Source organism: Trichoderma evansii (genome assembly GCF_050947405.1).
Source record: "Trichoderma evansii strain SZMC 28006 chromosome Unknown GGI43scaffold_9, whole genome shotgun sequence".
Classification (NCBI taxonomy): domain Eukaryota; kingdom Fungi; phylum Ascomycota; class Sordariomycetes; order Hypocreales; family Hypocreaceae; genus Trichoderma; species Trichoderma evansii.
The window spans coordinates 284653-308143 of record NW_028145197.1 but is presented as its reverse complement, the minus strand read 5'-3'; the positions used below and the strand labels follow the sequence as shown (position 1 = coordinate 308143).

Here is a 23491-nt window from a genome sequence, read left to right as displayed (position 1 = left end):
TTTTGATATGTGGTGCAGTGGCAAAGTGGCCATCCGCAGCCGAGTCAACTGAATGACCTACAGCCCTTGATATTCCTTTTCCTCTCCCTCTCATACGTCAATAAGCGATTTCACTCCGCTAAAGCAAAATCTTCATCGCCTTGCTGACGATGGACAAGCAGCAGAGAGCACCACGTGTACTTTACGCATCTCACCAAAACTTCCACGTCTGTTCGACATCGCCCGCATATTCGACGATATCAACCGGCTCGAGCGCACTCCACTTCGACTCATGTTCCACCGCGTCAATGTAGTGCTTCAGCGCAAGGACAGTCTGGCCCGCCCATTTCTCAGGACTCACGGCCCCAACGCCCGTGGCCATAGGAACCATGAGCAAGCTGTGAATCTCATCCTGCTGCTCATCCCGTACGGCCTTGCGCACATTTCGGTTATGCTTGTCTATTGCGCATAACAAGCTCCACGTGCACTCATAGACAACCTCGCGGTCCCATTCGACCTCTTGCGGAACGCGCATTAGCGGACATAGGGCCAGATACTTTGTTCCCCATGCATTTCTTGAGCGCTGATGGAACTCGTCGGGGATGCGCAGCAGCGTGCAGGTTCCGGGAGGAGCAAAGCCGCGCCATTCGTCGTACAGCTTTGCCTGGACGGCTCTGGTGAGGGCGATGTAGTCGTCGCGAGGCGAGAATGAGCGAGAGATTGCGTCGTCGAAGCCGCCGTCCAGCCTGCCGTAGGAGTTTGCGGGGGAGACGACGAGGTCAAACTGCGCCTCTACGAATGAGAGCGCGCAGTTGTGGTAGGTTATTGCGACGGAGGAGAGGCCATGCTGTTTGAGAGCTATGTCCAGGGCGGCGCTGTGTTCGTCGTTTATGCAGAGCATATGGATGTGCGGGATGAGCGCAGTGTTTGGCTGAGATGGTGGCATGATGGCTACTACTTTGGCTTGTCTTATTGGTTAATACATCAGGCTGGTTTGGTTCAATTTGTTGGTTGGCTCGTCAGTGTTGGCGTTGGCGTTGACGATGGAGGTCTCACATGATTGATGCAGGATTACATAAAGCTGCAGCTAAAGATGCCATACCGGTCTAACACATGCATTCAGTTCCCACGCGCCAAGAGCACAGAAACCCACAAGGCGAGGTGAGGATTGTTTTACACATAAAATTCGGAGAAGAGCACCGGCAATGCTGGTGCTAGCAAGTAAATGGGAAGCTTGTCGGGGTTTGGCGGCGTGTGAACCCATGTCCTTATAGAACCTTGCATCAGCCGAGTCGTCGGCATTTGCCGCCAAGACGTGACATCAGGTCCCAAATGAGCCGAGTCGGAGCAGTAGTTTGCGTTGCAGCCTAGATATCGGCGGCCGTCGGATGTGGAAAAAGAGGAGGCATTGAGGCGATATGGGGTATTTCTCGGCTTGGATGGTTCAATTGGCAAGCTGGCGAAGCCTTGGTCGTCGCCATGTAGCGAGTACAAATCACTTACTACACGTCAGTATTCGCGTTCAAGTCCTCTCAACAAATGCCAGTCCCCGTGCTGCTCATTATGCTCATTGCGAGTCTTAGACAGAGTCGGGAGAATAACAAACAACAAAACAATTGTGTCTCTCCGCAAGACACTGCACAGGACTAGCTTCATCTGCAGCCAAGCATCACAACGACGACAACCAACAACAACCGCTGCCACTACCACTAGCACTACTACCGTGCCTCTCTCCAGCTGCCTCATTCAACACACCAAAACCTCACGACTCTCCACATAACAGCATGATTTCGGCATAACATCTGTGATCCTTCTTCTCATTCGGAAGTCGCCCGTAGACGCTCCAATCCCAGCTTGTTGGCGATGCTTCCCTTCTGTCTCGCTCCCCGCTTCCCCCGCACGCTTTTTACCCAAGGATGAGTTCCCAAGGGTAAGATCGTCATGCATGTCTTGTTTTCCCCCACTTAAGTGAATCTGGGTGTAACTTTGAGCAAGGCAAGATGACGATAAATAAAAAGGCTGGCCCGGAGTGAAGGCGAGATGGGACGATGATCAGTGAGACCTGCCTCACAACTGCAGCCTCCTTGCCGGTGCTTCCTCCCAGACAGACGCGAAACTTGTCAATCGTTCAAGATATTTGGTACGTGACCATTGACAGGTCGCGAGGGAGATTCGCGTTTAGATTGCCTCATTTGAGAATCACCATGCCTCTCCATATGTCTCCTCAGAGCGTGCTCGGCGCCGCGCTCGGCATTCTGGCAGCATTCCCAGCTGGCGCATCTGCTGGCTGGAAGAACTTCCAGCCTCAGCGCCGCACAGCATCGTCGTGTCCTGATTACAATACTTATTCGGAGCAGCCGCATGGCCCATATTCATCGGGACCGTTGAAGCTGCCGTACATGCGGCCGAGCGAGGACTGCAGGACGTTTACGAGCCCAGCCGTTGAGGTGAGTTGATGAGATGAGACGTGTAATTTTTTTTTATTGGTGTGCTGATAATATGAATTTTTATAGAAAGTCATTAGTGATTTGAAATCTCAACTCAAAGATCCAGACGTTGCTCGACTTTTCGAAAATACCTTTCCATCAACTCTGGATACTACGGTCAAGTACTTTGATCCTTCGCTAAACCTGGCATTTATCATCACTGGTGTAAGTTGCGCGCTCAATTCATCTTCCGCTTATAGGTTAACGGCTTTGTCTAACTTTTTGGTAGGATATCACGTACGTACATACCTGAGCTCTGGAGCGTGACGGTATAGACAGATTGAGCTAATCAACTACTTACAAGTGCGCAATGGCTGCGCGATACCGGCAATCAGTTTGCTCATCTGTATAAGCTCTTGCCGTATGACAAGAATCTTCAGGCCCTTGTCAAAGCCGTGATTAATACAGAGGCGCGATACATCTCACAGTATCCCTACTGCGGTGCGTCCAGTTATGCGAGCTTGCGATTAAGCAGGAGACTGACAAAGAGATTATAGGTTCGTTCCAGCCACCACCTGAGAGTGGATTGGCTCCATCCGTCAATGTGAGCTATAACCCAAGCCGTGATTGTGGACAAACATCATATTGACAGCTTATTCAGGATTGGGCAACAAATGTTGTTGTAAACCCGTACGTATTTTCGCAGTAGAAGCCAGATGGCCAAGAAACTAACACCATCGCCCATCATGTTAGGCCTGTTAACAACCAGACGGTGTTTGAATGCAAGGTATGATAAAGATGAAGCGCTTACTAAAGAGCTATTTCTCACATTTTATTAGTACGAGCTTGATTCTCTCGCTGGATTTCTCAAAATCACGCGCTCATATTATGCCAATACGAAGGATTCGTCCTTCATCAATGACAATTGTACGAATGACCATCAGGTCCATCTTATTCTTTCCCATGAGTTGAGGAGCTAACAAGAGTATCTTTAAGGGAATGCTGCGATGAGCCAGATCGTCAGAGTCCTTTATGAACAGTCACAGAGCAGCTGGTCAAGCGACTTTGAATGGGTCAGCTACTATAACTGGACTGGTACCGCTGGGGCACTTTCTCCCATGGTGCCCAACAGTGGCAATGGAGAACCGAAGCAGGCAAATGGCTTGGTTGCTTCAAGCCACCGGCCATCGGACGATCTCTGCGTATTCAGTGAGTTTAATGTCGCCAAATCGAACACGAAGTTGCAGCTATCGCTAACCTCAGCATAGACTTTATCACTTCTGACAATGCCATGATGTCTGTTGAGCTGACCAATATTGCTAATATGCTTGGCACAATTGGTGTCCAGAAAAGCCTTGCTACACAGCTGCGTCAATACTCCAACACTATTAAACAGGCTGTTTGGGCGCATACGCGTACTACCAATGGTATCTTTGCGTACGAAACAAATGGAATCGGTGCTCAATACATCATGGATGATGCCAATGTCCCAAGTCTTGTCTCGCTACCTTACTTGGGATTTTTGGACAGGAGCGATCCGACATACCAAAAGACGAAAGCAGCCATGTTTTCGAGGGCCAATCCGTATTATGCGGTAGGGAAATCATGGAATGGTATCGGGTAAGTTCAAGTTGAAGCGCCTTTTACGAAACAGTATTGCAAACCGTAGATCTATGCTAATCACAACAAAAAATAGTGGACCTCACGTCAATGCGACTTATCCTTGGCCCATGAGCCAAATCTCTGGCATATTCGGCACCGACGACGACAACGAGATTAAGCAGCGACTCGCCACAATCTTGGAGAACACTAGCGGGTTGGGATTGATCCACGAGAGTGTCAATATTTACAACACGAGCGTGTATACCCGTCCGTGGTTTGCGTGGGCAAATAGCTACTTTGCGGAGATGATCTTGGACTTGGCGGAGCGAAAGCCAAATCTGGTTTTGAAGTCTGGGAAGCCGTACAAGATTGGGCAGTGATTGGCCGTGTGATGGGCGAAGCTGTTTAGAATACTAATGATGCTTATGATCAATGTAATGAACATGCAATATTCTTTTCCTTGATAATTTTCTTCGACCTTGGGAAGTTTATTTGACATTTGACTGATGGTAGGTTATATGGCGGTAAGTCAAGTTTAACAAACCGCTTTATTTCATCATCTGCCAATCGAAAGATGCAATGCGTTTGTCTAATCTTGATAAAAGCTGAAAACAGCAGAAAGAAAGAGGATATGGAAAACACCAGGTCTGAAACTGGTGCTTGTATAGTCGTAGTAGGTGCCGCGCTTGGTAAGAATGCCTACGGAAACTTGAGTCTTTATAGATTTAGTGACCAGAAGAAGCGGTGACTACAGGCAGTAAATATCTTGGATATTCTTTGCTACAAGTTGAGGATAGTAAAGAAAGCTAATAATATCAGGCCACAGATAACGGATATGTCCGACTACGAGATAAAGGCGCAGCTTAGACGAAAAAGCCGCGCAGCATGAGAAACGCCTCCGTCATCAATGCGACACTAGCCCCCCACTCATATCTGTAATGGGGATCCCGGAGCAGGTAGAAAGCTCGAAGGATCTAGCTGCGTCGTACTCCGGTTAAAGACGAGATAGACGGCTCAAGCGAGAAATAAGCATACAAGGTGCTGGCAGTGCATTAGTTGACGTTCAATGCAACGACGTGTAGCGAGAGCGAACAGAGTACATGTAGATTTTCACCGTAAAATGGGAGACAACAAAAGAGGAAGGCAAAATGATAGTAATATGACGGCTTCCCCTTTCTCTCCCTCTCTCTCCAGCTTACAAAGTACAAGTAGTATCTTTGTATATGTGTGGAAACTTTCTTCGCTGGCCACGTTGCTTATTTCATCGACAACCAATTTCGCATTTCACTGGATATATACATTACTTCCGACATCCAACAGCCAGCAATAATCCCTGTATTATAGCACCCATTATAGCATCCGTTTACAACTCCCATACACCCTTTGAAAAGCCATCTCTGCTGCATTGTAGCATAGATATCGCTCTTTCTAGTCATGCACACTAGTGCGCGCCCAGAGATCGCCAAGCTGGCCATCGTGCTTGGCTCAGCCTTATTCTACGATGGCAATCTTGGAAATGTGAAAGGGCGCGTTAGTGGTTAAGGAAAATATTGGAATGGCCACTGCGCAGACGGTCGGCAAACGAGTAATTAATGGCAGTTATTTGTACCAGTATTGTTGAATTGCAACTTCAAGGTTCTTTGTCTCTAGGATCATCGCAAGATAAGCTCAACTCGTATAGCTCACGGCCGGATCACATGTCAGCAATTAAAAACATTGCGGAGATCAAGTCACGGCGATTTAGGCAGTGTTCAAGAAAAGGGCGGGAATAAAGGATAATACAGTTTAAACTGGCATTTCCCCCATTCAGCCAGTCTACCATCATGAGTAGCAATACCCCGTATTGTCTCTTCTTTCACATAAGCAAAAATGTGTTTGTCAGCCAAAGGAGCATTTGCGATTATAGTGCTGACGAGCCTCGGGTAAGGCCCCAGCTTCGTTTTAACCATTTTATGCATAGTTGAGCGTAAATAACTCCGTAGCGCCATACAGTCCAAGGTCTCATCGAGTCCTACCTTGCTAGGATAATTCTACACCTAATGCTACTTGTACCACAACTACTTCCAGGACGAAATAGCCGCGGCGGCTTGGGCGCAAACAAAACAAGGTGTGAAACACTGAAAGGAGCAGCCTATTTTTATGCCGTGATTTTAGTTGCACTGCCTACTTCCATTGGGGGGATTGATCCCCGACACTATGCAAAAGGCCCTTGCACAAAGCCTAGCTATCTTCATCCATTGCAATGCCCGAGATGAGCCTGCAGCAGAGCCATCGACTTTACCAATCAGTACTCAAATTTTCGCTGTCGTGCTGGAATATCCACAGGTTTTGAATAAACCTAGCTTGACTATATACTTTGCTTTCTGATTTTAGTTTAGCAATAACTTGTAGTTATCAGTGCAGTATTGGGAAACCCGACGAGGCTAGGCTTGCCTAGGACGCAGAGCTACCTCTGATAATTCTGAATTTTGGTAATATAAGTCTATATAGTAAATAGCGCTTAAAAAAAAGACGGAGAGTATGCGTTCGGAGCCGCCCGAAGATCTCTTTCTTAATATGAGGAGCCAATTAGAGGCCGCGCTCCACCAAACCTGCTCGGGAGAAGTCCAGCCGACGTCTTTTCGCGAAACAGCATTCCTCTGTTTCTCTTCCTCTTTGCTTTCTTCGAATGTTATCGTTTATCGTTAAAGGAGCCTAACCAATCTGCTCCTTGGAGGCTATACCTACAAGCAAACCGGCATCTCAGTGCCGGGACCAATACTACCTTCCAGAACCGCTGCCGAGAATCCTATTTACTCTTATGAGGGCTCTCTGTTTGGCGCTCTGGCAAGTCCAGCTTCGCGCCCCGCAACGTCCAGCCACCTACCATTTTCGTATAGTTCGTTTGGCTTGGTTAAGACACGATCTACGGATAGCGGGAACCCATCTCCGCTTGGCGCTTTGGGGGGGCGAGTCATTACTCATTCGTGCTAGTGCTGCTATGCAGCATATCAAATGGGCGGCCCTATGTCGTTTCTTGAGTTGCAGTTTGAGGATACCACCTCGTACCGCGATGGACCGATGAAAGAGGCTGGCCATCGGACAGATGAGTACTAGCACTACTACCTTGAGGTCTGGGCGCTAGATCTGAATTATCCGACTGTGCCAGGGGCGAATAACTCTGGATAGTAAGCTTGGTTAAAGGCATATCCAGCTTGTTTGGCCAGGAGGCGCTAAAATGAGTCTGAAGGTTGATAGTGTGGCTTGGAGCGGATCTTAAACTCCTCGATGCCATCACGGATGAAAGCAAAACAGGAAGGTGAGGGCCGTCGTCTTTGGATCTTTTGAAGCCTATTTTTGATGATATCTCAGGTCTACTGCTAGAGCAACCTGCCTATCAGCTTCTGAGTCTGTATCTATGCTTTCCCAGTTGGCTGCAAAGGTCAACCCCATCATGGACTTTTGAACAAGCCATGTGAGCTAGATGTCACTGAAGATGGCTTCGATTAGCTTCCGTTGTCTTGGCTTGCCGTGATAGAGGAGGTATACTACCACTCTGCACGCTCGTGAGTTGCTGGAAGAGGAAGTAGAATCACGAATTGAGCTTGGCAGAGGCGTTTAGGCATCGGTGCTCGACAACCTCCTTCCAATTCGAAGAATGTAATCCGTGATACCAATCATGATGCGAGCCTGTCATGGTCTAGAGAGGATGAGAGGATGTGCCGTTTACCAATCTTGGCGTTGAAGTTTCGAGATATATAAAAGGGTTGGCCAGATGCCATTGTCAAATATCCTTTTCCCATCAGCACTCAGCTCCAAAGCCAAGTTTGATCTCAATCAGCAAGAGTCTCACAGCTCTCTCATCACCGCCATCATGAAGTACTCCACTATTCTCCTCGCTGCTGCTGGCCTCGCTGCCGCTGCTCCCTCAAACGTTTCCCCCAAGTTTGGCCGCCGCAACGGCGCCCACTCTCTTCCCAACCAGAGGAACACCAAGTACCCCCAGTACTCCTCCAACTGGGCTGGCGCTGTCCAGATTGGCACGGGATTCACCAAGGTCACCGGCACAATTACAGTTCCCCGTGTATCAGGTAGTTCCGACTCTGCGGCCTCGGCCTGGGTAGGAATAGATGGAGATACCTGCCAATCCGCAATTTTACAGACTGGAGTCTCTTTCTATGGTGATGGCAGCTTCGATGCTTGGTACGAGTGGATTCCCGACTACTCCTACAGCTTCTCCGGCTTCTCCCTCAAGGTCGGCGACAAGATCCGCATGACCGTCGATGCCACGTCCAAGACCAAGGGCGTTGCCACTCTTGAGAACCTCACCACTGGAAAGTCTGTTTCCCACACCTTCACCAACACTCCCTCGACCCTTTGCGAGACCAACGCCGAGTGGATTGTCGAGGACTTTGAAGAGGGCAGCTCGCTCGTCCCCTTTGCCGACTTTGGCTCCGTCACTTTCTCCAACGCCACTGCTTCTGGCTCCTCTGGCACCATAAGCCCCAGCGGTTCCACCATTATTGATATCAAGAGCTCTTCGGGCGAGGTCCTGACTGACTGCTCTGCCAGCAGCAGCGGTGTTACCTGCAGCTACACCGGTTAAAAGGTCAACTGAAGGCTAAAACGACAACAAAAAAAGGAGGATAAATTGGGAAAAGACACTAAAATGGGAGATCTCTTGTTTTGAAGAATGGGAGAAGTGTGAGAGTCGGGGTGCATGCGCTAATTGAAAGACTTGTGCGTGCATCACTCGATTGGGTATATATTTTCTTCTATAGTCAATACATTGGACCCCCAATTTGATGCAACCCTGTCGTGCTATTGCTATCTTATTTGTTACCGATAATGGTGACTTGTGAACTTAATTGCACAGGAAGTATACGGAGCAGAGGATGATGAGATGCATTCTGAAATGGCCGTTTTGTAGTGCGCGCACTCGAATTCATTCATATACTCATCTCTGACAACACAACGTGAATGTTCGCGAGTCTGGCCGAGTGGTTAAGGCGTTGTGTTTAGGTTGGTTCGTTGAACTGAGATACTTGATCCGCAATGGGCATGCCCGCGTAGGTTCGATCCCTACGGCTCGCATAACATTTTTTTTATCGAATGTGCTTTTTTTTTTTTAAAAAAAAAAAGATTTTTTTTTGTTCGGTATAAACTGCAATAGATTTGCTAGCTACGGTTGTCCTGCAGTTGGCAATTGTTTTGGTGGCGTGTCTGTATTAGGTGCACAAGCACTCTCTAAATTTCTTTCATTGAGAAATCGACCATTGTATTTGTCCGATGATGTAACAACCAACGCACGTTTATTAAAGATGAGAAATTCCTAGTATAATTAATGAAACTATATAATATTTTGAACCTAGCAAAAAAGGCACAGCTGGCATCCCGCTAGTTTCATGTCTGACTGTCTGCCCCAGTTCAAAGATAGAAGCACCCAAACATTATCAAGAAAATAAAAAAACGTTTCTTCTTTAGTGCTCATCTCCAGCAACTCGCTCACACATACTTAGGCGTACCTTTTAGTCGTCGTTAGAGCTGTCATCGGAGTCGGGATCGGGATCGGCGATGTTGAAAAATGTAAAGCCTTGAGCTAATCTTTCCATCAACAGTTCGTCCTCCTTTTTCATGACCCTCGCATAATTTTCGTCGCTTAAATCCGGCCCCGACTCATCGTCGTCTGTCTCTTCATCATCGTTTTCTTCCAAGTGCCATTCGTAGTTGAACTCGCTTTTAACGATTTCTTGCTCACCGAAGAATTCTGGCAGTATATTTTCAGTAAGAAGATCTCGCCAACTGGGTAACGGCTCCGGTGGTTGGAAAAACATTTGGTTATCTATAGGTAGCGCATGAGATTGTTCTAGTGTTAGATGACGAAATTTTTCAGTCTCTTTTTCAACATCCCAAACACTTGGAGGTAGGTCAAATGTGCATTGGATGAATCCGTGGGGGTCATTTTCAATGTCTCTCATCGCTTCTGGAAAGCCGTCAATTCTGTCTGTAAAAGTCTATGAGTCAGCATAATAAAATATCAGGATACAGGTCTTTGCATGAGGGAACCAGCAGTTGGACGGAGGTACCCGCCACTTAATCTAGATTTTATTTATAACTGCAGTTATATAGGTTCAAATAGGCCACAAAGGCCGCCGCAGTAAAGGGCTGTACCTAGCCCTCGGTTCAATGACTGGATGGATAGGATAGTATCCAAATATAGCTATAAGGTTTAGCTAGGTTGGCTATCAGGGTTCTCCAAGGCCAGATCGCCTAGGTCGCTTAAAAACAATAAGGTTCAAGATACAGTTCGCACACCGAGATAGAGTTCCACGCCAATGACTCAAACGCTGTGGCTAAACTTAGCAATAAAGCTGTTATTGAGGTGCTCTGTGGGTTTAAAATGCGGCTAGACTTACCAACAATGGGGAATTCAACAGACGGAGCCCAACAGAAGGAAGCCACCTTTGAGCTCCACATGCTTGTTAGCACATTGATCCATATCCATGGGATAACGAGGCTTACTTGCAGGCATATAAGCCCTCGATGGTTCCTTCTTTATCACGTAAGCAGATATTCGAATGAGAGCGTATTGCGGAAATTACCTTTGAAGATGGATGAAATCTTTCTTCGCAGAACCCGTTAATAAAGTTAGGGATTGTTTTAGAAATAAAATAATTAGTATAAATTTAAAAAAAAAAAAAAAAAAAAAAAAGTCTTTAGGTATATATCACTACAAACCTGCCAGATAAAAGACCTGACTTTCTCTTCTTAACTGGAATTCAGTAAGACTTGGAATAGACGGTAGAATGAACTGTTGATTTTCCCTTACCTTCAACGAGGAATCAGTGAAGGAAATGAATTCAATCAGCTGCATTGTCTATAAACCATGAGATACTCGGTATTAAATTAGCATACTGTACAATAGTTAAAGCCTTGTGTCTGGAATGATTAATGAAGACAGAGGGGAAACTTGGACTTACCATACCGAATAAGGGATAAGGGATAAGGGATAGAGGGAAAAAGCCCAAAAAAGGTACCAATAAGTCACATTAATAGTAATAGTAATAGTAATAGTAATAGGTAGTTTGTCTCTCCATACCCAGGAGGAATAAAAGCAACATAGGGATATATTAATGTGTGCACCATCTCTTGTTACTTCTCTATATACAAGTTATTTATGTTATATAGTTCAATACCCTCTCCTTCTCACTATTTAAATCATCAAATCCTCTCCCGGTGCAAAGACTCTTTGCCTTTTTTGAGGTGGCATTAGTTCGCTTTCTGGATGAGGGCGCTTGGCAGCATTCTTCCAGTTCCTACCCACTGAGAATTGTTCAATGCCAAAGTTTGTAATAGCAAAGTCTGCAGCTAACTGCGGATGCCTTGTAATAATAGTATACAAGTTGCTAGTATCTGCTTCGCGAAATAATCTTTGTCGTGGCAATGCAAGACTCCTATGCTTACAGTGGATAAACAGATGCTCTACGCAATGCGGGCCATTATTGCAGTGGGGACACCGATCTGATTGTTCGAGGTTAAGACGTTTCAAATGGCTTCGCAAGCCGATCCAACCTGTTCTGCAGTGCAGCAACATGGTACTCTGCTTGTGGTTAAGCTTTTTGTAGTACTTTAAACTCTGTGGACTCCAAGGTTCTCTAAGGGCAAGAGCTTTTCTCTGAGGTGAGGACGGCACATGGCTGGCTCGATATTGTTCCCACTCGGCAGATGCTTGAAAGCTTAAAATCTCAGATGTAGTTTTATTAATGTGAGTTCGACGAGTCTTGGCATTTTCCGGGTTGCCGTTCCAGATACTCTCTGACCCATTCACATCGTGTCGCTCTTGTCGACTTTTGGCCATATTTCTCAACCTCAGTGCCAATATGTCAAGTTGAGTGAATGGATGTGCTTTCAATGCGCTAATACTAAGACCAGCTCTTTGTCTAACTAAGCGAAGCTCCTTGGCATGCTCAGTGTCATAGACATTTACTTGGTGAACGATTGCCTTGATTTGCGCTGATTTTGCAAACTATATGCATGTATCTATCTATCTTTACCCCATTATAGACACAATCTATATTTAGCATCAGATCAGATATAGCTATACCTCAGACTATTTACAACCATGCAGTATGAATATCAAACGTGAATCTATAATAACTACACTGCATATTCACATGACTTTTCTTAGCCAAATGCATCGGATGATTATCATCTGCAGCAGGTCGCTTGTTTTGAGAGCGTCGAACTCACATGGAGGCGTGTAAACTTGAACCATTCAAGGAACAACTCGCAGCTCCAGCCCCTCCCACTCCCGCTGCATCCGCTTCAAGTCCACTGCTATTAACACGAGTGAAAGCCACCAAAAAAAAAAAAAGAAAAAAAGAAAGAAAGAAAGAAAAAGACACGCTGAACCAACCAACATGCAGTAGAAACTCTCCGCAAAGTCGCCCCCACCTCTGCCCCTCCCAGCATTGAGGCGCCCCCGCGCAGCGCACATAGTCATAATTGAAGGCACTGGGACAGCAGCACAGAAATACACCTGCACTTTGTCGCAGTGGCCACTAAACACGCGTGTATTATTATATCTCGTTTAATCCATTTTGTACTGAATATTCCCAACTCTCCTGCTCTTTTCTTTTCTTTCTTTCTTTTTTTTTTTTATTATTTTCTCGCACCACCTGCGGCCCCCAAGCATTGCGTGCCGTTCTGCCTTGACTCAGTTAGGTGTGCATTGGTCGCTGCAGGCCACCAACGGTAAAAATAGCCTGCATTACACACCATCTGCTGCGACAGGCTGCATTCACAACATCCGATGCTTGCATTCAAGTGTGCTCGTCTATTTATTCATTTATTCTATTGAACCGAGAGTTTGAACATGTTGATGTATTTAAATAGCCAACTTGCTCATCAATACATTCCTCCAAGCACCATCCTCTCTCTTCTGCCAATACCGATGGCCTCGCTACAAGTCAATACATGCCCCGGGCAAACCGCCTCATCCCGAGACTGCGGCACGTTCTGGCCCCCGAGGCACTGGCTGCCAACCCTCTCCGGCATCTGTTGGAGCCGCGGCCGCACGATGTCACCCACCATGATTCCATATGCACCTCAAATCTGATTCAGAATAGACCTCGCCGGCAGATGAGGCCTGCATAATAGCACAACTGCTTCGTGCATCGACAGCGAGGTAGTGCCGTATCGCCCCAATGACACCGAGTTGAGCTGCTTCTTTTATCCATGGCTATAGAGAGACTGGGACATGCGATATACTGTCGTTATTCGTAGCTATCTAAGCGATGTAGTAAATACAAGTAATAATAATAATACTAATCAAAGGCCATATGTCTCATGTTTCTTTGTCAACATGTCCCCATCTATACATATACAGTCTGCTCATCATCTCTTCAATAAACATATTTTATCCAGACAGCGCTTTCAACACCACGCCCGTCATTGCAAGCACCTTTTCCTCTTCCAATCTCCGCGCCACAAGCTGCAAGCTAATTGGCAGACCGTGCATAAGGTCAGGTTCGTCTATACACCATTTGTCAGTATCAAAGCAAAGATAAAAAAATAGGCGTCAACAGCCTGTTGTAACACGTACATGTCGCGTGGATATCTCTACAATCGTTGCTGAGGGGAGCATAGTCAGGCCCGTCTACGTCAACGCCTTCAATCACATTCAACCCGGTAGGGAATGACACGGCAGAATAGTCTAGTACATTGTAGACTCCAGTGTATCCAACTAGCAATTTCTTGTCAGCAAACCATTAATAGCAAAATAGAAGACAGCCAACAACATACCATGCTTAAAAGCTCCATGCTTGACCGTGTTAAACGGTATTGTAGGCAGTAAAAGGGCATCAAGACCCGCCTTGTTCCATCTATCCAAGTGACGGTTCTGAAAGTCCGTCCTCTCCAAGTGCAGCTTCCACATCTCTGCGGTACCCAACTCCCTCGCCACAGAGTAAGGATACATTTCGTTTCTCCATGGCTCACCCGTAGGATCAAGCTGCGACTTGATAGTAAGACCACCGTCAGCCACAAACATCCGCTGCAGCAGTCGAGCCCCCTCGGCCTGGTCAAAATTCTCCCACTCAACAATCTCATGGCCAGCTGCCTTGAGCTTGGCGACTGTGTGTTTCAGGGCACGAGCTACAGGAGCCGTAGGCTGAACCACACCGTCGTGCCACATGACGCCAATCCGAAGCTTTTGGGGGAGCTCAACATCTCTCCAGGGGATTGGCAGACACTTGGGGTCCCTCAGCCAGGGTTGGCCGCTGATGACTGATTTACTATACAGCTTGACATCCTCGAGCGTGGGAGCCAGAGGCCCATTAACAGATGGGACAGCTTCCTGGCCAGGCATGCCAGACCGGCAGTTTCGCACTGGAAACCGGCCCAGCGAAGGTCGAAGAGTGAAAATGCCCGTGCAAGCAGCCGGAATCCGAAGAGAGCCACCAATATCTGACCCAACACCAATAGGGCTGCCCTTCATGACAATGAGCGCAGACTCTCCACCAGAGCTGCCACCGCTCGTCGTCCGTCTATTTCTCGGATTCAGCGTGCGCCCAAACACGTTATTTACAGACTCGGCAATCATCATGGCCGTGGGCACATTTGTCTTGACGTAGAAGACGGCTCCGGCCGCCTCTAGCATCTCGACCAGTGTCGCATCTGACTTGGCGGGGTCGCCCACATGCGTCGCCATGCCTACCGTGGAATCAACGCTCTTGACATTGATGTTGTCTTTGAGCGAGATGGGTAGGCCGTGTAGAGGGCCAATTGGCTGGCCTGTTTCAGCCAAGTGCTCGTCTCGAGCACGAGCCATGGCGATGGCGCGATCGAAGCACGTTTCAGACAGGCAGTTTGTCTGCATTGGGTCAGTACCAAATTCTCTACCAAGAAATAAAAAGTGATAGAAAAATAGTAAGACTTACAAGTTGATGAGCAGCAGACGCGCGCTTGCAAAAAGCTCTGGTGACATCCTCTGATTTGAGAGCACTCGATGATAGTTTCGAGACCAGCTCGTTGGCGGTCAAGCTTGTCATGTCCAGCTCTGCCCTTGTAAACCATCCAGATGTTTCAGGCCATGTTGTCACATCGTCCTGAGACTCTGGAGGCAGCAGATTCTCTGGGATGCGCCATTCTGGCGGTATAGAAGCAAGCAACTCGCTGCGCTTCTTGGCGCCGAGCTCCTCCCACGACAACTTGACGCCATTTGTCTTGGCTCCGTTGACACCATTAACACCATTGGTACCATTGGCACCGTTGGTAATAACTGAGTCTCCAGAGACTGTCATTTCGACTCTTCCACGCTATCAATAATATTGTTCAAGAAAGCAACAAAGAAAGATGATAGAGAAATGGACAAATTTGATCCCAAATAGGGTTTGAAAGAGGAGGGTGTACAAGGTTAAAGTCGGGACAGCCGCCAGCTTCGACTCGACCAAGAAAGCCCGTCTTTTTCAGCTTTAATGTATCTCTTTGCCTCTCCTTGTCTCTCCAGATATCTATCGCGCCACTTCCAGCTGGTTCAATTGCCCGCACCGATGCCGGATTTCCTGCCTACGATAAGGTCAAGCCCACAAGTCCCATTCCGCAGTCTATACAACGGGCTGGTGGCGGCCTAGTGCGGGGTCTCTCACAATCCCGAGGTCAGAGGATCTTTTTGCGATGAGCCCCGTTGCCGATATGAATAGCGGTGATGGTGGTAGTAGTAGTACATGGTATGTGATTCGTAAAGAGAAAGAAAGCCAAGAAGATAGTACGACTCGGCTTGGCCCAAGGAACGGACAGGCGATGAGGGGTTCCTCGATTTCCAACCCTGCTCCCCCCCAAGGGGAACGAGGCGCCCTTTTTGCTCCACCAACTATCGCGCGCTTGGCGAGGAGATATCACGATAGATTGATTGCCTGATCAGGCATGGCCACGACGGGCTTTCGGAGCAAAGTCGTGCTACAATAAGGTTCTGATATCTCTGTTGTGGAGAGTCTAGGACTGGAGCAAAGAGGGGGGCCGTGCTTACTAGCCGGTGGCTTGATGCTAGGTATGCACCCCAGTTTTTAGCTGGAGATGCTACTGGAGCACTAATACTACTAATGCTTTTGGAAATAATGCGGTAATCAGTTGACACGGGCGTGGCTTTGCTTGCCTGGGTGGTTCCTGGCGATACCACGTTGCCGGTTGGGTCGCTCACTCCACGGGTGATTCCATTGATATCCCGTCTTGTCGACATGCAGGCTTCAAGTTGATAGCCTGGCTCAGCTCGACAAGCGCGGCAATAAACCATTTGTTTATGCAGGCCCATCTCCATTAGGTTTATTAAAACTTGTCATGTCTAGGGCGTGGATCCATCGTGAGTCTGCCTATTCGCTCCATCAGTCTTAAGCGAAGAGTAAAAGATGACTAGAGCTAACGAGAACAGTTACCCGTTTTCAAGAGTAGTGATGCCGTGTATGAATTTCACAGCTTTGCACAGTGCCTTATCGAGATTCCCAAATTTTCGACAAAATGTCTTGCCAAGGCGTCCATATGGGATCCCCTAAAATGGGGTAACACAAAGAGCCAGCAGAGTGTGGACTGATTCTGCACATGTATGCCGCCAACCAGCAAAAGGTTGCGTAATTACACATCAAATCGTAGTCTCCATAAATCCGAGAAACATGTCTTTCGCTCAATGCTAGCTTGATCAAGATACATCGTATCCGAGATATGATAAAACCCTTGTAGCTCAATCGGCCAGAACTATCAAACAAAGGAAACCAACAGAGAGGCCCAAAATCCGTTCCGTCTTTTCAAACGCGTGTTCCCTGCTTTTTACTGGTTCCATGTAGTATATTCCTTCAGAAGAACAAAAAATAAATAGAAAACTCCTTGTCCCTTCGCTGTCCCTGCTCAAAGATGAAAGAGAAAAAAAAAAATCATTGCCATCTACTTACCCAGCCTAAGCTAGCCCTTTCATCTTCCAGCGGTCTTCACATCTAGCCAAGCCATCTGGATATCGCCGAACTCCAGCATGGCTACAATTATGCCAGTATGACCTCACAACGTCACATTGCTGTTTTGAATTTGCATTCATCCCGGCTAAATATGCCGGAACAGCCATGTGGATGTAAAACTGCGAGGATGACGGCGTTGCTGCGATAATCTGACATGTCCGGTCCACTGCCTGTGAAATCGTGCTCTGTATTGACAGAGTTATGGGTTCACCGCCAACCCGCGTTAACACGGCAATGACAGCGGCGCAACGATATGCGTCAGCTGAGCGATCCCAGTCAGAGGTTCCTTGGCCCAAGCTAAGCAGCTGCTTGATCGCAAGAAAGGCACTATTGGTAGGACTAGACGCAACCTCGCCGCTGGCTACTTTAGTGAATAACTCAAAAGTTTCTGCCGCGCAACCAACGGTGCGGAAGAAGCTGTCAGTCAGCAGCTCTCGGTGCCAGTTCTCAAAGATGAGATCAGTAGTGCCCCGGATGATGCTGCCGCAGGTATCGAACCACACTAGGCGGACCACCATCTCGCTCAGGCCAGTTACACTACGTGACAAGCTGTCCAGCTCAGCCCGGCTCTTGCAGTGATAGTCTAACAGCGACTTTGCCCCATACAGATGGCGCTGCCAGTCGCCAAAGCCGCTATCACACACTTCGAAAAAGGCAAAGGCCGCAATGCCGATAAAGGCAAACGGATTCGTCGCCTTGAGCGCATCCTTGAGGCTCATGAGCGCGTCCAGCCGGTACCGCGCCAGGTCCTCCGACTCCCACATGTCGGCACGCGCTGGGTGGCCGTCGATACGAGCCTGCACAAAGTCGCGCAGCCTCGAGATCAACCGCAACGCCTCTACGGATAGGTAGTGGTTGCTGCGCAGCGCGTCGCCATCCAGCGAGATGATCTGCTGACACAGCGTCGCCAGCGGCTTGATGAAGCTGTTCTGGTCGGCCTCGGACCAGCTGATCGGGGTGGCATCGTCGCCGGGGCTCGAGGCTGGCCGGTCAGGCGGCGACCACGAGTCCGAGGCGCCGCGGTCTGGGGGCGTCTGGCCAGAGTCGCTGGACCGCGAGATGGCCGACTGGGACCGGGCCAGCCGGGCGGAGCGAACTGAGGTCGACGATGGCGCAGAGGTCGGCGACGATGCCTCCTTTACGGATGAGCTCGCACCGACCCAGATGACTCGCTGCGGGTACCCGCCACATGGCACCCCGGCGGCGACGCACTGTTACACGCACAGAGTAAGCAATCATCTCATCTCCGAGAAGGATCAGGGTGTCAAGATCAATATCATGATCATTTCTGCGCAAAGGGGGAGGCAAGAGAGAGAATGCACAGCTTCATGGAATAGGGGCCTACCCACTTCTCCGCACGATGGCCTGTTCAGATCGCATTTCACGTTTCTTAGCTTGCAGCTGCGACAGTCCCGGTCCCGGCGCATGCCGCGAGGCTTTCCGACTGGCTTGTTGCGCTGCTGAAGGACCCCATCGTTGGTGTTGGAAGCCATTCCCACATCCAGTTGCTCGGTTTGGTAAGTTGCCAGATTGGGAAGGCTAACAAAAAAAGAGGGTAAGGAACATTTGGGCCTTGACAAGCTAGGGGGGTGGGAAGGGGGGGTGGGCGTGAGCGAAAAGGCAAAAAATAGAAAGAGGAAGAGGAGGAGAAGAAGAAGAAGGAAAAAGAAGGTTAGTAAAAAAGGGAAACGGTCAGGGGAGCATGTCGAAAAAAATGGCGTCTGCCAACGCCCGCGTATGGTATTGGATGGAAAAGCATGGAGGAAGGATTTTTGGCTGCTTCTTGTCTGCGGGGGTTCTCCCAGCGCGGACCGGATCTCGTTATCGCAGCTCCATAGTGCGAGCGACTATGGATATAACTCCGTCGACTAATAGATACTACTCCGCATGGATAATTAGGATACTGCCGTGTACTGTATACTCGATGAGTGGTGTAGAGGATGGATGGATCCTCGATTCGTGCTACCTTGCGTTGGGCCCCCCCCAGCCAGGCTACCCCAGCTTTTCTCATCTCGAAGAGGATCCTCTTCTTTGCTTCCCCACGTTTTTGGTTTACGGAAGCCGGTAGTAGCATGCATGTTAGTATGTTATAGCTGATGACGCATCGTCGTGGTGGCTTGCGGCGTGGTGAGGGGACCGACCGTTTGGATTTTTTGCTCCCGAGTTGTTAGCCTTGGCCTAGCCTTGTGGCCCTGCGTTTCGACGGCATGGAAACACGCTCGCATTGCAGAGAAACAGCGCTAAGGCTTTCCATGCCAAACCCCATCCGGGATCTCGCCTCGGCCAACTTTTTAGCTGAACTACCGTCAAGCCTTGTCGGCAGTTTTGTTCCAATGGGCGTTTCTAGCAATCAGTCTATCAGTCCATCACCGCCTCGTATGGCCGCTAAGTGAAAGGCGCCAGCTTGTATCTTGGCTGGTTATCACTTGTACTAAGGAGGAGATAGATTGGAGATAGCGGTGGCTGAGAGGCGGTGGCTCTTATCTGGCTACTACGATAATGCTACTCCCAAATAGCACCAGTCTTTTTTTTTTTATCGCCGGCCTTGATTCCGTAACAGTACATAGTCTTAGCCGGCAACGGCGCGTCGACACGGTGCGACTGATCATCTCTGGGGAAGTCCAAACTCATAAAGATCCACCGAAAACCCTCGTCTTTCGTCTCTTGAGAAGAGTATCTTGGCTCAAAGGCTGACACGCTGCTGTAAACTCGCCCTGGCCCCTTGCCGGCGTTGGCGTTCCTTGTCTTGACCTCCTTTACAAACTTTTCTTGCCTTTTTCTCTTCGCCTTTGCGGCCAAGTTTGGAGGGTTATTAATCCTCCTCAGCAGTTCAAGATGGTGTCTCAAAAGATCCGCGATTATCTGCATACAGACTATCAGCCTGGGGAGCGCACGCTGTTGCGCAAGATTGACTTTTTCATCTTGACGTTTTGCTGTCTGAGTTACTTCATCAACTATGTACGCGTCTCTATCCATCCCGTGCGATTTGTGAGTCAACTAACCCCCGAGCCAGCTTGACCGTTCAAACCTGTCCAATGCCTATGTTTCTGGAATGAAAGAAGACTTGGGCTTTGTCGGCAATCAGCTCAATGAAATCAACACTTGCTTCACAGTTGGGTAAGTGGCCTCGCTCGAGATAAAAGACTCTCTGTCCGTCTTGTGATCATTTATTGACGAAAATCCTATTCGCAGCTACGTTATAGGCCAGATCCCGTCCAACCTTTCTCTCTACTATGTCAAGCCACGCATCTGGTTCCCCTCCATGATGCTCCTCTGGGGCGGCCTCACCATGGTCACCGCCTCGGTGCATAGCCCTCAGTCCATCATGGCCATTCGCTTCTTCCAGGGCATGTGCGAAGCCTCCACTTTCGTCGGCACGCATTACATCCTCGGCGCCTGGTACACTGAGCGTGAGCTCGGCAAGCGCAGCGGCATCTTTACCTCGTCTGGCCTGGCCGGCACCATGATTGGTGGCTTCATCCAGACTGGCATTCATTCAAGTCTCAATGGCCGCGGCGGACTCGCGGGTTGGCGATGGCTCTTCATCATTGATGGCCTTCTCACAATTCCTGTTGCGCTGTACGGCATCATCTTCTTCCCAGACACGCCTCGCAACACCACGGCGTTTTATCTCAGCGACGATGAGAAGCGCCTGGCTGTGGCCCGCGTGCCTGTCATTGAGGAGAGTTCGCCCATCACTTTACGCTTCCTCAAGAAAGTTCTTACTTCGTGGCAATTCTGGGGCTTTGTTATGCTATGGGTCATTGCTGGAGAAACAGAGTCCTTTTCCAGCAACGCTCTTCTTGCGCTCTTCCTCAAAAGCAACCCTACTCATAAATATACCGTCAGCCAACTCAACAACTATCCTACAGGAGTACCGGCTGTTGGCATCGTCTCAACCCTGTTTTGGGCCACCCTGACGGATTTCCTGAATGGCAAACGCTACCTCGTCGGCTACTGGATCGGTATCGTTGGCATTGCAACCTCAATCATGATCCTGGTGGCTTCCCACCACCCCACAAGTTCAAACTCCACCCCGGTAGTAATGGCTGCTTACTACATCGCCGGCTCTGTCTATGCGTGCCAGGCCACCTTCTTCGCCTGGTGCAATGATTCAATGCGCTATGAAGAGCATGTCTTCCGTGCCGTTGTGCTGGCTGGCATGAACCTAGGTAACAATGCCGTCAACGCTTGGTGGAGCATCATCTTCTACGGCGCCGACATGGCTCCGTGGTTCACAGTGAGTCTCCTTTATTCTTTTAAGCTCTGTCCTCGCTTGCTAACTTCTTCATCCTATTAGCGCGGTATGTGGGCCATGATTGCTTGCTGCATTGCCCTTGTTATTTGGACGGCCGTGCTGTCCTTCCTGGACCGTCGCCACAAAAAGACTATTGTGGAACTCGATGAAGCTGGAGGTAGCCTCAGCATTGTTGTTGACGGCAAGGAGTAATTAATGGTTCTTGCTTTTGTGAATTGGGTAGGCCGTATCTTTTGTTGTATTTGATTATGACCTCGTATGGATTATGTTGTGTATATCTATCTAGCATGCCTATTTATAATATAATGACGCGTTACGAATCTTCAAAATTGCAGTTTTGCTGTTCATTTCATACAAAGCAAAGAGGGGTCGAATATCGCCAAGAGAACCAGTTGATATTTTTGTGGTATTATAAGCGAGAAGCGCTTCGGTGGCGATAAGCACGCAGTAAAGCAGCAGTAATATTTTGGTCCTTCATACAAGGTTACAGAGGCCCATGTGCTTATTTCTGTTCTCTGTGTGGTAGCAGCTGAATAGCAGCTGCAAGGATGAGCACGTAATTACAGCGTATCTTGGAGACAAAGATAATGTACTAGTAGGTATTAAAAATTCCATTCACATTTTACAGCTAATTAAACTACCAAGTTGGAAAACACCTTGTCCTTTTCAATTCCCTTGCAAGAGGCGTCGAACCTCGCTGGCAATGGCATCTCCAGCCTCCTTTGTCCCAGCATCACCTCCCATGTCCTTTGTCCGAATCCCGAGCCCACCAGCTTCCTTCGAATCAAATACACTCTCGACAGCCTTCTCGATGGCCGCTGCTTCGTCTACAAGCACGCACGAATACCTCAGCAGCATCGCTAGACTGAGAATTTGAGCGACTGGATTAACCAGATTCTTCCCAGCAATGTCTGGAGCACTGCCATGCACCGGCTCATAAATGCCGTTGCATTTTCCCTCTCCAGGGATACCAGAAATGCTCGCACTCGGCAATGTCCCAAGACTGCCTACGATTCCACCCGAAATATCTGACAAAATATCGCCAAACGTGTTGTCTGTGTGAATGACGCCATTGAAGCCGCGAGGATTCTTGACCATCAACATGGCCATGCTGTCCGCGAGTTGATGGCGCAGCTCGATATCCGGAAACTCCCTCTTGAAGACATCTTCCGTGACTCTACGCCAAAGCCTTCCGCTGGCGAGAACATTTGCCTTATCAGCGCTCCAAACAGTGGCTGGACCACCGCCGCCTTTGCCGTCGCCGTTCTTCCCCAATATCTTTGCCACCGCCGCTGATACACGAGCACAGCGCTCGACTTCTCGGGGCTCATATACCCATAGGTCTGATGCAATCTCGGGCTTCTCCACTTTGTCTCCAAAGTAAGCACCGCCGCAGTTTTCTCTCACGACGATAAACTTGGTGCCCTTGACAATATCAGGCTTGAGGGGCGAGGCTTCCAGCAGAGACGGCACGAGGATCTCACACGGCCGCAGATTCGCAAATGCATCCAGCTTGTGTCGAAGACCCAGAATGCCAGCTTCTGGGTTGGGAGAAGCATTTGCCCACTCTGGGCCACCCACGCTGCCGAATAGCACCGCGTCACTCTTGCTGGCTTTGTCGAGAACTTCCTCTGTAACTGGGACGCCGTGTTTGTCGATACTGCTTCCGCCGACGAGGTCAAAAGTACGCTCGAATTTGAGGTTGGGGCGACACTCTTCCACGACGTCTAGCACTTTGAGGGCCTCGGCCATTACTTCAGGCCCGACATGGTCGCCTGGAAGGACAAGGATGCGGAAAGTTTGAGTCATGGTGTCGCTGTGGTTGTGAATTTGCGTATAATGGCAATGGTGAGAGCAGGCAGCCCGTGTAAATAACGGTTGCCAGGTCGGCTTCTATTTTCCTTGCTTTACAGCCTTGGGAGTTTTATCCAGTAAGCACTGCCTCTCACAATCGCCCCGTTGAAAACCGATTCTTTCGTCTTCAGCTACTTCACGGGCCTGACATCGGCGCATCTGATCCGAAATCGGCTCTTTGTCGAGATGTTTGATCGAGTAGCTATCCGCAATGCCAAGTGATATCCATAATACTCGTCATCACATGCTAGCTACCAGGTAACTAGCTAATATTACATGTATTCAACTCACCTTTGGCCCATCTTTGGCACCATCCAAACCACTTCCCCCCGCATGGTCCCTCCGGAGCTTCCCCACACAACCGACTTAAGAAGTAGTGGTTCTAGCCGAGT

General features: G+C 48.7%; 8 protein-coding genes and 1 non-coding gene across 9 annotated transcripts; 4 read left to right on the top strand and 5 right to left on the bottom strand.

Annotated features, from left to right (window-relative positions):
- Window positions 1–109: 109 nt before the first annotated feature.
- GGI43DRAFT_369055 (uncharacterized protein) lies at window positions 110–1288 on the bottom strand. Its single transcript, XM_083202516.1, has 3 exons — window positions 1157–1288; window positions 1036–1085; window positions 110–942 (listed from the first exon to the last, which is right to left on the bottom strand). Exon 3 carries the CDS (start codon window positions 923–925, stop codon window positions 191–193), a length of 735 nt encoding a protein of 244 aa, XP_083060808.1. The 5' UTR covers window positions 926–942; window positions 1036–1085; window positions 1157–1288; the 3' UTR covers window positions 110–190.
- A 739-nt stretch (window positions 1289–2027) lies between these two features.
- Window positions 2028–4449, top strand: GGI43DRAFT_404077 (Six-hairpin glycosidase-like protein; the record flags this gene model as incomplete). The annotated part of the gene is made up of 11 exons (XM_083205877.1): window positions 2028–2426; window positions 2493–2630; window positions 2695–2702; window positions 2770–2906; window positions 2963–3009; window positions 3067–3095; window positions 3159–3192; window positions 3245–3332; window positions 3402–3614; window positions 3674–4025; window positions 4102–4449. The coding sequence occupies 11 exons, from the start codon at window positions 2028–2030 to the stop codon at window positions 4385–4387; spliced, it is 1731 nt and encodes a 576-aa protein (XP_083060807.1). The 3' UTR covers window positions 4388–4449.
- A 3368-nt stretch (window positions 4450–7817) lies between these two features.
- Window positions 7818–8656, top strand: GGI43DRAFT_433858 (peptidase A4 family-domain-containing protein). The gene has a single exon (XM_083209806.1). It carries the CDS (start codon window positions 7861–7863, stop codon window positions 8590–8592), a length of 732 nt encoding a protein of 243 aa, XP_083060806.1. The 5' UTR covers window positions 7818–7860; the 3' UTR covers window positions 8593–8656.
- Window positions 8657–8972: 316 nt separating this feature from the next.
- On the top strand, window positions 8973–9080 carry GGI43DRAFT_t110. Its single transcript has one exon. It is a non-coding gene; the product is annotated as a tRNA-Leu (tRNA).
- A 434-nt stretch (window positions 9081–9514) lies between these two features.
- GGI43DRAFT_383462 (uncharacterized protein) lies at window positions 9515–11844 on the bottom strand (the record flags this gene model as incomplete). The annotated part of the gene is made up of 2 exons (XM_083203389.1): window positions 9515–9990; window positions 11586–11844. 2 exons carry the CDS (start codon window positions 11842–11844, stop codon window positions 9515–9517), a joined length of 735 nt encoding a protein of 244 aa, XP_083060805.1.
- A 1410-nt stretch (window positions 11845–13254) lies between these two features.
- GGI43DRAFT_368642 (amidase signature domain-containing protein) lies at window positions 13255–15824 on the bottom strand. Its single transcript, XM_083202513.1, has 4 exons — window positions 14927–15824; window positions 13791–14859; window positions 13591–13731; window positions 13255–13520 (listed from the first exon to the last, which is right to left on the bottom strand). The coding sequence occupies exons 1-4, from the start codon at window positions 15287–15289 to the stop codon at window positions 13405–13407; spliced, it is 1689 nt and encodes a 562-aa protein (XP_083060804.1). The 5' UTR covers window positions 15290–15824; the 3' UTR covers window positions 13255–13404.
- Window positions 15825–16617: 793 nt separating this feature from the next.
- Window positions 16618–18584, bottom strand: GGI43DRAFT_368591 (Zn(II)2Cys6 transcription factor). Its single transcript, XM_083202511.1, has 2 exons — window positions 18337–18584; window positions 16618–18198 (listed from the first exon to the last, which is right to left on the bottom strand). Exons 1-2 carry the CDS (start codon window positions 18478–18480, stop codon window positions 16933–16935), a joined length of 1410 nt encoding a protein of 469 aa, XP_083060803.1. The 5' UTR covers window positions 18481–18584; the 3' UTR covers window positions 16618–16932.
- An 858-nt stretch (window positions 18585–19442) lies between these two features.
- On the top strand, window positions 19443–21574 carry GGI43DRAFT_368604 (major facilitator superfamily domain-containing protein). Its single transcript, XM_083202512.1, has 4 exons — window positions 19443–19945; window positions 20001–20104; window positions 20180–21227; window positions 21288–21574. Exons 1-4 carry the CDS (start codon window positions 19823–19825, stop codon window positions 21435–21437), a joined length of 1425 nt encoding a protein of 474 aa, XP_083060802.1. The 5' UTR covers window positions 19443–19822; the 3' UTR covers window positions 21438–21574.
- Window positions 21575–21835: 261 nt separating this feature from the next.
- Window positions 21836–23432, bottom strand: GGI43DRAFT_404063 (3-isopropylmalate dehydrogenase). The gene has a single exon (XM_083205876.1). The coding sequence runs from the start codon at window positions 23052–23054 to the stop codon at window positions 21912–21914; it is 1143 nt and encodes a 380-aa protein (XP_083060801.1). The 5' UTR covers window positions 23055–23432; the 3' UTR covers window positions 21836–21911.
- Between the last annotated feature and the right edge of the window lie 59 nt (window positions 23433–23491).